This window comes from Bubalus bubalis, chromosome 11 (assembly GCF_019923935.1).
Source record: "Bubalus bubalis isolate 160015118507 breed Murrah chromosome 11, NDDB_SH_1, whole genome shotgun sequence".
In the NCBI taxonomy this organism is placed as follows: domain Eukaryota; kingdom Metazoa; phylum Chordata; class Mammalia; order Artiodactyla; family Bovidae; genus Bubalus; species Bubalus bubalis.
In genome coordinates, this window is record NC_059167.1 from 82,567,427 (window position 1) to 82,581,780 (window position 14,354).

At 38.3% G+C, this 14,354-nt stretch overlaps 1 protein-coding gene across 2 annotated transcripts in view; it reads left to right on the plus strand.

Annotated features, from left to right (window-relative positions):
* The first annotated feature begins 543 nt into the window (after positions 1-543).
* The window catches only part of NPTN (neuroplastin), a 64,361-nt gene continuing 50,550 nt past the window's right edge, over positions 544-14,354 (plus strand). The window contains exon 1 of one of the 2 annotated variants that reach the window (XM_045162123.1): positions 544-809. In XM_045162123.1, coding sequence (XP_045018058.1) covers positions 719-809 — 91 coding nt within the window. In that variant the 5' untranslated portion in view covers positions 544-718. The remainder of the gene's footprint in view (positions 810-14,354) is intronic. The other variant, XM_045162122.1, reaches the window with a different exon arrangement.

Sequence of the window (14,354 nt, forward strand, 5' to 3'; positions counted from 1 at the left end):
TGTAGAAGCAGTAGAGCACAAGGTAATACCAGACACGGGGAGTGCACCATTTAGCCTAGAAGGTTAATACAGGGGGTTAAAGTGGGAGGTTAGAGCCAGATGCCAGGAATAGGTCTAAGGTTAAAGTCCAGAAGGAAGAAATAATAGGAGTTTGATAGGGAACAATAAGAGTAAGGCTTAAAAGAGCCGGTGGTGCATTAAATTTTGCAGGCAAGAGCTCCAACTAATGAAAGGCAGGATGGGCGTAGGAAATATATTCTCAAAGCTTCCTCTTATTTATGGGAGATCCGACTTCACAGAGGAATCAGCAGAACACAGACTTCTCGGTTCCCCAGGGCCAAGACAGCCGGAGGAGCCCCGCCTCGAACCGTCACGTGGCCAGAAGCGCCCTTGGCACGTGACCCACCTCGCGCTAGGCCAATCAGCGCCTGCAGGGGCGGGGACGCGGAGTCCGAGGGGCGGGCGGATCGATTGAGCCTGCCTCTTCTCGCGAGCCTTGATGCTGTCGCTCCTCAGCCGCCCACGGCCTGGAGCGAAGGTCTCGCGAGGCTTGGGCGCTGCGGCGGTAGGAGGAGGACGGGGAAGGACGGAGCCCTGCCACGGCTGCCTCCCTCGCTCTCTACCTCGCGCACTCGCCCGCCCCCTCCCTCCCTCCCCTCCCTTCCCCGGCCCCGGCTCCGGCCCCGGCCCATTCGCTGTTCCGTCTTCTGCAGGGAGGATGTCGGGCTCGTCGCTCCCCAGTGCCCTGGCCCTCTCGCTGTTGCTGGTTTCTGGCTCCCTCCTCCCAGGGCCAGGCGCCGCTCAGAACGGTAAGCGGGGCGCCGGGGGCCGGCCGGGCGGGGGCTGAAGGATGGTGGCGGCCGGAGAGGGCATTTCGGGGCCGGAGGAGGTGGCGGAGTCCGGGGAAGGGGGCTGGTCGGAGTCTGAGGTGCTGCGGGCCCGACAGGACCAAATGCCGGTCTTGAGTTCGAAGAGGCGCGCGGGTGTGAGAACTGGAGGCGCCTGTCCGAGAGGTGGGGGCGTCCAACAAGAGCTTGGGGTGTTGCTGATTTAGAGGCTCCACAGCTTGGGGCTCGTCGCTCCGAGTCGGGGAGGGGTCCCCGAAGAAGCCGACTTGAGGAGCTGGAGTAGCGGGGGCGGATGAGGAAGGGGGGCAGCGTTTAAAGAAGGCTGCACAAGACCGACATTTGTGTTAAAGTGACGGAGAGTGGTATCAGGCTCCACAGATGAACGGGGGTCCCGTGCGCTGGGGTCGTCCAAGGTTCTTCTGGGGCCCTGTAAGACTGGTGACATCCTTAAAAAAAAATAAGAGACTTTGGGGGAAGGGAGTCCTGAAGAATACTGAGCAGAGTACTAGAGCCCTAAGGAGAGGGTAAGGAATCAGGGAGCCTTGGCTGTGGAGGTGGAGGGAAGGTGGGTGGAAAGCCGAGGTAGTGGGTTGACTGCAGTAGGGGATCTGGAAAGAGGAGCAGCAGAAGCTCTAAACGAAGTGGGGGAAGAGGGCTGGGTTTGCTAAGGAGGGTGGAGTGTTGGGCATTCTAGGGTAGTGGTTGGGAGAGCAAAAAGGAGTTTCTAAATAAGGAGAGGAAAAACGAGCAGAGGATGGGGAGAAAGGGTTGAAACTGAGGTAGGGGGAATTATTTGTTAGAGAAATAAGGGTGCGTGGCTATAGAAATGGAAGTGGGGGAAGACAGAAAATAAGGGAAGGGAGTAAAATGCAGGAAGCCGGGGGTGTAATGTTGGTTTGCAGTGTGGAGGATATATTAGGGGAAGGAGGAGCTGAGTTTTGGCAAGTGCTGTATGATATTGGTTGGGCCTTTCACACAGCTGAAACTGCAGTGGTGGGATTGAGGGCAGGCGCTGGAGAGAGGGAGATGGAGGGAAGTGTGTTTTTAAGATCGAAAAGTTTCAAAAACAGAAGAGACATTATTTCTGAGGAACATAAAAGTAGTCCCTGGGATGTGTTCAGGGTACAGTGGAAAGGAGATGATTGAACTGAAGATAACTGAACTGGGTTTTGAACTGAAATCCTTGAGAGAAGATGGAGATATGGTGGGGAAGCATGGTGATGGGGGATCTAGACAAAAAAGATTCTGATTGTTAAAGATATGTGTTAAAATTCAGCTGCTGAATCTATCTTTTAGAGATGAGAAGTATTGTGAACCAGTTTCTGCTCTTGTGGAGACGGCCTTTAAGAGATTTCAAAAATACTTTTCTAGGAAAAAAATTGTGAGGTTGAACTCATTCGTGACTTTACTGGAGAGTGAACTGTAAATTCTTTTTGCTAATTCTTTGGCGTTTCTTTGTTATGCTAGAATAGTTTAAAATTACTCTTGTTGGAATAGCTGAAATTAAAATGGCATTCATAAAAAAATAAAATCAATGATAAAGCTAATTGAGTTAAGCATTCTCAGGAGAATGCATGCTTAAAATGCGGAAGATTACAATGAAAATATATCAGTCAAGGTCGAAAAAGCATCAGTTAAATGTAAGTGTTTGTTGTACCAAATCATATAAATAAAATCTTATGTATGCTTCATGGCTTCGAATGATCACTGCAGGGGTCAGGAAGGAAACACTTTTCTATTTCTAGCATTGGATATGTGAAGCATATTGGGTATTTTACACTTCAAAGCATGAGGCCACTGTGGAATGCAAGGTAGAGTTAGTCTGATTTGTCTTATCAGTTTTTAGTCTGTTACCAATAATTTCAGCTATTCTTGTGGGAAAAGGTTTCATTAGGCACAATAGGTGAGAGATTTTTGATCTTAACATGTTTAATCTTTGTGCTGGCACACAGCTTCTTAGAAAATTTATAATACAGTGAAATTGTAGTTTCTTAGCAACTAAAGCAAGGCTTTTGCATAGGCTTGTGAAGACTCATCTGGCTATTCTCAGTAATGTGTTCTAAATACAGCATAGTGCAGCCTTTTCCTTGAAATGAGCTTGAATTCAGTCACGTGACTGGTGAAGTGAAGCTGAGCTTGTAGTTGACCCAAATGAATGTAAATTTAATGCAAGAAAAAAAGGCTGTTTTTTGAGTTTGAGTCCATATAGGCAAGGATGCCTTTTTATAGCATGTCGGTAAGATTAAAGTTTTCTATTGGTAATAGCTCTTCAGTAGTCTGACCTCATGTCTTGGGGTTTGTATTTTCTTATAGTGTTTCAGAAGTGGATACTGTGTTCTAGATGATCTTGAAAAGTTGGATTATCTATTTAAAATGATGACTTTAAAAAAGAAACCTCCCCAAACCTCGAAGTATTTCTGGTTTAAGTATGTGATAGTTTAGATTGAGTATAGATGCTTTTCAAAAGGTCTGTTGCATTATTCCTAAAGTGAAGAATTTGAATTAGAAGACCCTTAAGGTCTCCTCTAGCTGTGATCCATTACCAGAGAGATTCAGGGCTTTTCATTCAGGTAGAATTTGTTTCCCAACCAGATATATAGACTTGTAGGATCATAGTTTCAAGTAAAATGCTTATTTAAGGTGTCATTTTAAAGGAAGAAACCTGACCTAAAAAATAAACTTCCTGGTAAGACTTTGAAAGCTTTAGGCTGAAATTAAAATTGAGTTTAGTGTAAACCAGACAGTAATATATGATGGTCAAGAGCACAGACTTTGGACCCTGATAGACCTGGATTTGAGTCCCATCTCTTGGACTGAGTGACCTTGAGTAATAAGCTTACTACTTCCAAGTCTCAGTTTTATCATCTGTAAAATGGGGTTTATAATAATGCAGTCCCCTAGGGATGATGTGAGAATTAAATGAAACAGTCTTAAAGCACTTAGATTTCTGCCTGGCATATAATGAGTTTTGGGGAGTAAATTTTTACTATCCGTAACACTTTTTACTATATGTAACATATGTTACTATATGTAACATATGCTACATTACTATATGTAGCATAACAGTACTATATGTACTAAGTGTAGCATAACAGTACTATATGTACTGTTTGCTTACTATAGTGAGTAAATGTTAGTTATTTACTATTGTTATCCTTTAGAAATGCCATTATTCATTACTTATTTTTCTTTGTGTGTATATTGAGCTTGGTTAATGCTGCTCACTGTCATCTTGAATAAAGTTAAATAGGGCATTTGATGGCCCCAGATTTGTGCTTTTTGCTTATGTAACTTTTTTAGAAAAGTGACCAGCTGTGTTGCGTCTGCATTTGTAGATTCTGGTGAGGAAGTTCATATTTCCATTTCATTGTCTGGGAGATTTCATGTTTTTGTTTTGTTTCAGTGAACTAAATATCTTGTGAAAAAGAGAAATAGAATGTAGTGCCTGGACCACAGTGAAGTGTTGGAGGTGTTAGCTGATGAGTGCATGTGAAGTGTGAAAATGTAATATATTCATGTTGAAAATATAAAAATAGATAACACTGTTTAGTGGGAGAAAATGAATCTAATGAATTTTATTATTAATGATCTAAATTTTAAGAAACCATTTTGCGTGGATGATACTAGATAGTTGTGAACATTGTGTAAAAATGCCAGTATTTGCATGAGATGATTCATGAATCTTTTTCTTTTCTGTCAAGTGCTGTTTGCTTCAGTGGTTTGGCAGTTTTCTCTCCTTGAGTATGTTTTTAGACATTTGCTGTTGATTGTGCATCTCTCCTTTGGGTGAACTAAAATGAGCAATGGAAGACATGGTATCTATGGTAGCTGTGGCACAAATGACATGCCAGATACCAAGCAACAAATCTTAATGTAATAAGTCCAAAAAAAGATTTTAAATGACCAGAAGAAATTGTTTGCCTTGAAATTCATTAGCATTTCCTAAGGAGATCATAAGCCTCCAGACCCTCATGCAACTGACAACAGTGTCACTACTGATGTAATGAAGCATCCAGGCACGAGAAATTGGTCAGGGGACCAGGGTGGAAAGGCCATGTTACAGCATCAGGCTCTGTTTCTGGGCTGTTAGTCTTTGCTTTTAAGAGTTCCTGGATTCAAATTAGAAAAGAGATGCAGTTAGGTTTTTGTGTTGCCTGACATAACAGAGCTTACCCTGTTAGTATACCATGGTTCAAAACAACAAAATAAAAGCCTTTATGTGTAAATGTGCTCCACAGTCCAAACATTTGGCGTAAATTAAGATTGAAGTTCATTACAGGTCTGGTTTTGTGTGAGTTATGCAAATCCTCATGAAAAATTAGACTGCTTTGTCTTAAAGTAATTCCTTGATTTTTCTCATTAATACAATTTTGATGGGAAACATTTTATCTTGTGGAGTATACATTTAGACATTAGTAAAAGGCAAAATGTCATTGTGTTGTCTTTATTCATATTTTTAAAATAAAAATAAATATTTAACGGGTCTGCAAAGATAACCAGATATGAGTAGAAAAGTGCTCTGGCAGTTTGGACATTGTTTTTCATTTATTTAGTTTGAGCTGTTTTTTCAAAGTTAAGATATTTCATATTTAAAATCTGAAATTTTTGCTGGGTTTATGTAAAGGTGTTTTTGTTTTTACAAGACAATTTGGGAAGAAGATAAGGTGTTCATATCTGTACAAATGAAGCACGTAAAAAAATAAGGAATGATTGGGATATCACACAGGAGATGTTCAATGAAAGCTTGAATAAAATTTTGCAAAGAAATTTTGGAAAAGAGAATTCTATGAAAAAGTGTCTGAGGCAGTCTCTTTACAGTGAGCACATTCTGGACAGGCTCAGAGGTAGAGAATGAAGTTCTGAGAGAAAAGACAGAAGAAAGGCTATAGTTCTAGTAAATGGAAGAAACAGGAAGCAAGAATGAGAAATGAATCTTCCTTTGATGAGCATCTGGATAAATAGAATCTGTTAGAAAAGACCAGGGTCCTCTGGAGTGAATCCGTACATCAAAATTAAAATATGTAATGATGAAAAATCATCTCCTGAGAACAGTTGGCCTTGCTTTCAGTTTGCCTCTTTAAACAAAACACTGTCATTTTACATGAATTTTTATAAATGCCATTGATGATATGGAGCTTAATTTTAAGCACCTTAGATAATGCATTTTTTTTTTTGATAATGCATTTTTAAATTGTGAGGTTTTGATGGATTTTTTTCCCCTGAATTCCTAATTTTAGTTGATAAGGATTAGCTTTGTAAAGGCAGGAAACCTCTCCAGTAAAACTAGTTGAAAATAAACTATTGCATTCTATAAGCTTATATATAGAAAAGTAAACTTCTTACTGAATTTAAAGTAAAATATTGTAGTGATCCTATGTAAAAGCATTATTCCAGAGATATTGATGTGTACATTAAAAAAGTTGAATACATAAGTAAATTTTTTGTTTTTCAAGAGTTTATTCAAGAGTCAAGATTTGTACAATTCAGGTTTACTGTGTAAAGTTGAAAGTAGGCCTAAGTTTTTATTGTGTGTTTTTGTATATAAGCAAAGACAGATGTTTATTAGTCAAACCTAATTAACTTGAGGTTATTTTTTTCTTATCATTGAGAACTTTTAATTGGTCTGTGTGGAAACGGGGTTTACTAAATGTTTAAAGAGTTCCCCTAAGTAGATTATTTGCATACAGTAAGTTAGTTGTAGATTTATTTGATGTCCCTCAGACATCTACTGGTTTTTTGTTTTGTTTCTTGTTTCTGTTGTGTTTCAAATTAAAAAACCCAGTCTTACCTTTTCATTAAAGCTGTATTAAGTTCCTTTTTCTTTTGCATTTCTGAAAACAATTATGGAATGTTTTAAGACTAACCTTCTTTCCACATACTGAAACCTTACAGTATGGTAGTGGTTTTTTGCAGATGTCAGTTTGGATGTGCTTCGCTTCTCTTTGCTTTGTCTTGATTTATATCATTGTTACACCTAAGTATTGCTTCAAATTAACCAGACAGCAAAACAGAATGAGATGATTTGACGTCACTCTGAAGGTGTCAGGATTCTATATATTATGTAAGACTATTATTGGAAAACATTAAGTTCTAAATTGTACCAATAATTTTAATCAATTTCAAATGTATACTCATATTCTAGAGGTGATTAAATATAAAATACAAAACAGTGTCAAGTCCTTTCTGATAGAATACTAACAGGGCAAAAAGTTTCATATGCATTAGGTACATTTTTTAAAAAAGGAGTGTGCTTGCATATATAAATTATGTCATTGATTCTTCTTTTGCTAATGATAGTATTTGTAAACCACTAGACTAGGTGATGTCTAAATTCCCTTCTGGTTCTAAAATCACACAGTTCTATTAAGCTTACAGTTTAGAAGGCCTAGAGAGAGAATGCTTTGTTTAAATGAAGTTTAGAAACTTACTTTTTGAAATTAAGGAAAACTGCCTTTGAGGCATCCACTGTTTTGAAATCCAACTGCCTGTAAACCTGTTTCAGATGACACTTGTAGTTTATGTTTCAGGGAAGGCAGAATGGTGTACGTTACAGAGATCGCATATTAAACTTGCTGGGAAAATTGCCACTGTAAATGAAACAATTAAGAAATGAAAATCACTCCCTGGTAGGTAGATATTTTGTGTTTTCACTGTTGGTTGAAGGGCGGTTGGCTACTGAAGAGGCAATGAAAAGACAGTGAAGCACACTTAACTAATTGTATTTTTATGTTATCATTTGAGGAGCTTTGCTTTCTATTTTTGAATTAATTTCTCCTGTCCCTTATGCATTTTTTAAAGACCTTTAAACCTGTTCATTATAGTTGAATGGGTAAACCCAAGCATTACTTAAATTAAGTCTGAGGAAGTTTGTAGATTGATATTCCTTAGAAACAGAGTGTCAAAGTTTCAGATTATGAATTTATTCATTATTTTACTATAAATTGGTTAGGTCCATTTCCTCTTTTTTCTTTTGTACATTTTTGTCAGAATTTCAAACTTTAAAAAGTAGAATGAATAATGTTAATAAACGTCCTTATAATCATCATCTAGTGTCAGTAGTTATCAGCCACATCCTTGCTGCTTATTAATTTAAAAATAACCTGAAAAACTAACATTACAAATTAAAATTTTCTAGGTGTTGAAATGTAGTTAAGGATTAGCTTTTGTTCATAATGTAGAAATAATTTGGTTCGTATACAATCACGCTGTAATGACTTTAAAAATATAAAAGCTCTTTAGCAAAAGACTTTCAGACTTTTGACCTAGATAAATAGGTTTTATTTGTGACTAAGTATATGTAGAAATATGTAATGTTTTGTGAAACAATACCTTTCCTTACTCTGTAGTATATTTAAAGGAAATTATTGTTACATTCTAAATTGATTTCATAATTCATTAACAGGCTATGAGATTCATGTTTGAAAGACAGAGCATTGTCACGTACGGAGTAGTTTTATTTGTTTTATTTACATATACCATGTACTATGGAGCAATATGATTTTTATAAACATAATAAGGATTTTCACAAGGCATTTATCTGTAATATCAACATGTACTGTTATTAGTTATTATTAGTAAAGAGAATACAGCATTGTTTAACAATACATTACCCATTACTTATATAATATTGCTTCTTCAATCCCATTTGAATTTCCGGAAAAGGGAAGGCTATAATAATTTGAATATCATAATCAAAGCACAAGTTTTCCAGTATGTTTAGTTGTCCTTTCTTTTAAATTAGAGCTAATAGTCATTATTCCCTAGCCCTAACTTTGAGTTATTGGTTGAGTACAAGACTGGAACGCTGCTGTTTATTCTGAGCTGAATGCTTACTCTGGTGCTGTTGTTTGAGGCACATTTCTGGTGAGTACAGAGTAACTTGAACACTGGCCAAGGGAAGGAAGGGAGAGGGAAGCAGAACCATCAATGAATTATTTGCCTTTCATGTGTAAGATACTAGAGTAGCAAGTTTATTTTCTTGTCTTTAGATATCACTGCTTCTTGAAGGAAAAAAAGGCAAGATGTCTTGTCCTGTGTTGGCAACTACTTTTGAAGTAATTTTCAATCCATAGATTGAATGAAAATGTGAAATTTAAATTAGGGTTTTTCAATTTTATAAGTTTAACAGGTTGGAAGCCATTGTGGACCATGTGGAAAAAAATAGCTAAGCAGCTCCAGCATTGAAATTATATTAATCCTGAATCTCAAATAATTCATCAAGAAAGATGAAATAAATGGCTTTAATGCAAACCAGAAAGGGCTGCTACCTGGAAAAGAGCAAGTATAAAGAGGTTTCAAGTAACGTGCAGTGAAATGTTATTGAATTACTCTTAGACAAATAAGATAGTGATCACGTATCAAAATTATGGTTTCTATTTTCTTACTAGGATTGAAGTCCAAATAATTACCAACACATTCCAACCACATTTAGGAAAAGATGCAGATAGTTCTATGCTGATGGTAACATAAGACAGGAGAAAAACATGAAGGAGCTAAATTTAGGAAAAGGGAGCACTAGGGGGATGTGATTATCTATTAATACCTTCAAGGTAGCAGTGTAAATGAAGTAAGGGAATTAGGTAGTCTCCAAAGATGGATGGGCTGTATCAAAGAGCAGTGGCCTAGACCACTGGGAAGAAAAAGCATAGGTTTAGTATTAAGAAGATGATTTAAATGCAACTAGCAGAATAGAGTTATTTGCACTCACTCATAATCAGAGCCATTATAAGTAGGGCAAAGAACGGGTTGATAAGGACCTCATAAAATAGAATATCTCTTTTTGTTATATCTAGTACTTGTTTAGGAGCTCGGTAGGAGGAAAAAACCTCTATGGGAATGAATAGGCAATGAGATGGATTTTGCAGAAAGGTGTTTTTTTTTTTTTGGCTATGCCCTTTGGCTTGGGGTACTGTCTCCTCCACCTGGAATTGAACCCAGGCCTTCTGTGGTGAAAATACAGAGTCCTAACCCCTGGCCTGCCAGGGAATTCCCTTTCCAGAAGTTTTTAAGGGTCAAAAATTAGTTTGTTTCTAGCTCTAAATTTCTGTGATTATGATTCAGGAAAAATAGTAGATTAATTTTGGAATCCATTAAAGTAGCTTTTAAGACCTGCTGGTAAAAGTTTAAACAGAATTCTCTTTATTATAACCTTCATAAGCAACTTCTTTTAGTTATAAAAAATGGACACTGAAATTTTCCCAATGTTTGTTTAACACATAGAAACATAAGCTTCTTAAGAGTTCATTCATTAGACTGGGTGGAGCCTAGTAAAAGTTTAACCTTTGGCTCTTAGAAATTAGGTCCATTTTAGCTGTTAAGAAAGGCTTATCAGGAAATGAGCACTTCAGATTAATTCTTAAGGCTTTATCAGTCAAAATACTTCTGTGATAGAAACCTGAGCCTGTTTTATGAGTGGAGATCGTGCTGCAATACTTTGGTGGAGATGGGAGCTCATTTTTATTATCTGAAAGAATGTAGGGTTGCCAGATCAAAATGTGGGATGCCCAGTTATATTTGAATTTCAGAAAAATAATGAGGAATTTTTATTTGGCACCTCTGGTAATCCTAGAAGAACGTCTTTTTTGCTATTTTTACCTTCCATTTAGAACTTAATAGAGTCTTGTAATTTGATAGTTTTTGTGTAGTCACTCAGTCGTGTCCAACTCTTTGGAGTTCCACAGACTGTAAGGATCCCCAGGCTCCTCTGTCCATGGAATTCTCCAGGCAATAATCCTGGAGTAGATTGCTCTTCCCTTCTCCAGAGGATCTTCTCGACCCAGAGATCAAACCTGGGTCTCCTGCATTGCAGGCAGATTCTTTACCAATTGATCTACAGGAAAGACCTGTATGGTGTATTCAAAGAAACCTTTAAAAAGTAGATTTAATATGAGCAAAATCATGTTACATCGCAAATTCTGTATGAGTAAATGTAGTTTGAAAAGTGAAAGTGAAGTTGCTCAGTCGTGTCCGACTCTTTGCGACCCTATGGTCTGTAGCCTACCAGGCTCCTCCCTCCATGGGATTCTCCAGGCAAGAGTGCTGGAGTGGGTTGCCATTTCCTTCTCCAGGGGATCTTCCCAACCCAGGGATTGAACCCCGGTCTCCTGCATTCCAGGCAGATGCTTTAACCTCTGAGCCAGTGTTACATCACATTTCTGTATATATTTTTTCAATTCTGCTATCTTATATTTGACAGTTTTTCATTTATTCTTTTAAGAATTAAAGCTATTTTAAGGTGAAGTGAGGGTCTCAGGCTTCCCCCCCCACCCCGAAGTCCCCCTTTTCTCTTCTTACCTAAGTGAAAAGTGAAAGTCACTCAGTAGTGTCTGACTCTTTGTGGCCCCATGGACTACACATGTAATCCATGAAATTCTCCAGGCCAGAATACTGGAGTGGGTAGCCTTTCCCTTCTCCAGGGATCTTCCCAACCCAGGGATCAAACCCAGCTTTCCATCATTGCAGGTGGATTCTTTACCAGCTGAGCCACCAGGGAAGCCCAAGATTACTGGAGTGGGTAGTCTATCCCTTCTCCCACAGATCTTCCTGACTCAGGAATGGAACTGGGGTCTCTTGCATTCAAGAAATTCAATCATCGACCTTTCCTAGTAGAGGGGGATAATTCAGTGAAAAGGCTAGTCTGGTAACAATCATCTAAAAATGCATATTTTATGATATGATAGAGTCATAACCAAACCTGAAATAATCTGGCCCTTTTCACTAGAACTTTATTTTCCTCTTCACTTTGCTATTAACTATTCAAGAATCAGCTGGCAGATTCTTTACCAGCTGAGCTACCAGGGAAGCCCCTCCTTAGCTAGAGTATTTTAAAATTTAGGACACTGTTGTTTGAGGGTATATGATAAAGATGGGGCTCTTGGTTCAAGGATTGTCCTTTCCAGTTTTTCCTTAGGGTCTTGGAACATATTTGCTTTCTTGTCTTGGAAGAAGAAAAGAAATGAATGAAGATATGACTGCCCACACCCTTTTCTTCTTAGTGGGTTCAGAATAATTTTTAACTTGCTTAATTATAACCACCTGATTTAGAGAATCAGGGAAAGTGTATGTGGGATGTAATTTCTTCATAGTTTAATTTCAGTACTAAGAAAAAATCATGGTTTCATGAGCTTTATTATAAAGTCTTTTGATTGGAGGTGTCTTGCTGTGTATCATTCAGTATAAGAGATCTACTTCCTGTCCTTTTGTTGTGGACTGGGATGAGGTGGCTATAAGAATGGTAAGAATTGAACAGTGTACTCCAGGGTTAATGATATTAAGTATTAAGTAGTATAAAGATCATCATAACTATTCTTATACATATTTATTTGAAATATATTTAAGGTAGTTTAACAAAGTATTAAAAATAATTCATGGTTTTATGAAACTAGAACATTAGTATATTTTAAATTTGATGCCTAAACTGAGTTGGAGACCATAGTACTGGGTAAGTAAATTGATAATCTGAGCATTAGTATATTTTAAATTTGATGCCTAAACTGAGTTGGAGACCATAGTACTGGGTTAGTGAATTGATAATCTGTCACGGTTATAAATGTGAAATGTAAATAAAACCTATTAGATCGCCTTCTGGGACAGTGTAGTTGAATGGAAAAAGGTGCTCAGTTTGGCAGTAGCTCTGGATTCTACTTCTGTTTAAGTTCCTGTGGTTTTTCTTTTTAAAATTAGTGTAATACTTAATCTGTAGGGGTTTTATGAGATAAGATAGTAATATATGGAATATGCTTTACTGTAGCGAGTCATGTAGGGATAGCTTTGAATTATGAGGCTGGTACTTTTAAGTTGTTTACTTTTAATATGCTAACTACAACTCTTGTAGTTTCATAGCAAAGTGAAGAGGAAAATAAAGTTCTAGTGAAAAGGGCCAGATTATTTCAGGCTTGGTTATGACTCTTATCATATCATAAAATATGCGTTTTTAGATGATGGTTACCAGACTAGCCTTTTCACTGAATTATCCCCCTCTACTAGGGAAGGTCGATATTGAATTTCTTATAATCCTTGATAAACTTCCCGGGTGGTGCAGTGGTAAAGAATCCTGCCAGTGCAGTAGATGCAAGAGACACAGGTTTGATCTTTGAGTCAGGAAGATCCCCTGGAGTAGGAAATGGCGACTCACTCTTGTATTCTGGCCTGGAAATTTTCCATGGACAGAGGAACCTGGCAGGCTACAGTCCTTGTGGTTGCAAAGAGTTGGACGTGACTGAGTGACTAAGCATAGAGCAGCCGTCCTCACTTTACATAGTAACTTCATTCCCTGAAAATTGATAATGAAAACCATGCAAGAATACTTTGTGGTGTATTTAGAAAAGAGTTAGATTCTAGGCTCAGACTGTGTTCATCTTGAATATCGTTTGAAAGTTGTGTAGAAAGAGGGACAGTTCTTTGTTGTACAAGACACTTTGTGGGGTATCGAAGATCCCTGGTCCCAGCCCAGGCTATTAATGATATCCAAATTATTGTGTTAACCAAAAATACACTTACAACTTTACATGCTTTGTAAAAGTCAGAGCAGCTTCAGTTGAGAACATTTCCATTTTGTGCCTGCACTTAAGTATCCTCTGATAATGGGTTATAGTGCCTAGTTCCTGAGACAACCTCTGGTCAAAACCACACCTCTTCTAGGAATGGAAAGGCAAGGAGAGCAGCTGTTGCCTTGTTTTTATTGGCTTTGTTGACATGTATTAAAGCAGGGATGCAAACTTGTTTACCATAGGAGCTAGGCAAGCACTATTTGCTAAAGTGGAGAATATGATAGATGCTTTGACTGAATACTGGACTTTTAAAAGTACTCTGCGGGTCCTACAGTGTAGAACATGGAACTCTGCTCAATGTTATGTGGCAACCTGGATGGGAGGGGAGTTAAGGGGAGAATGAATACATACATATGTATGAACATGAACCGGGAGATGGTGAGGAACAGGGACACCTGGCTTGCTGCAGTCCATGGGGTTGCAAACAGTCGGGCATAACTTGGTGACTGAACAACAACAGCGTATGTATGGCTTAGTGGCTTTGCAGTTCACCTGAAACTATCACAGCGTTGTTAATCGGCTATACCCCAATACAAAATAAGTTTCTTTAAAAAACAATACTGTGCTGGTCAAGTAAGACTGTCAGTGGCCCCCCGTTTTGTGTCCTCTTCACCAAAGAATTATGTTACAGATTTTGAAGCCTAAGAGTCTGGATTGGAGTCTTGATTTTTGCTAAGTCTCTTACTCTGTTTCCTCATCTGTTTATTTGGAATAATAAACATCTCACAGGTTAGAATGAAAGGCATGCATAAATCAACTAACATGGTAGCTGACACAGAATGTGCTTGATAAGATTTATTGTCACTAATAGCCTTCAGTTATCTTGGCTTACTTTTTTTAATTTTATTTTTAATTGAAAGATAATTGCTTTACATTGTTGGTTTCTGCCATACAACAGTGTGAATCAGCCATAGTATACATATGTCCCTTCCCTATTGAGCCTCCCTCCTACCCCCCC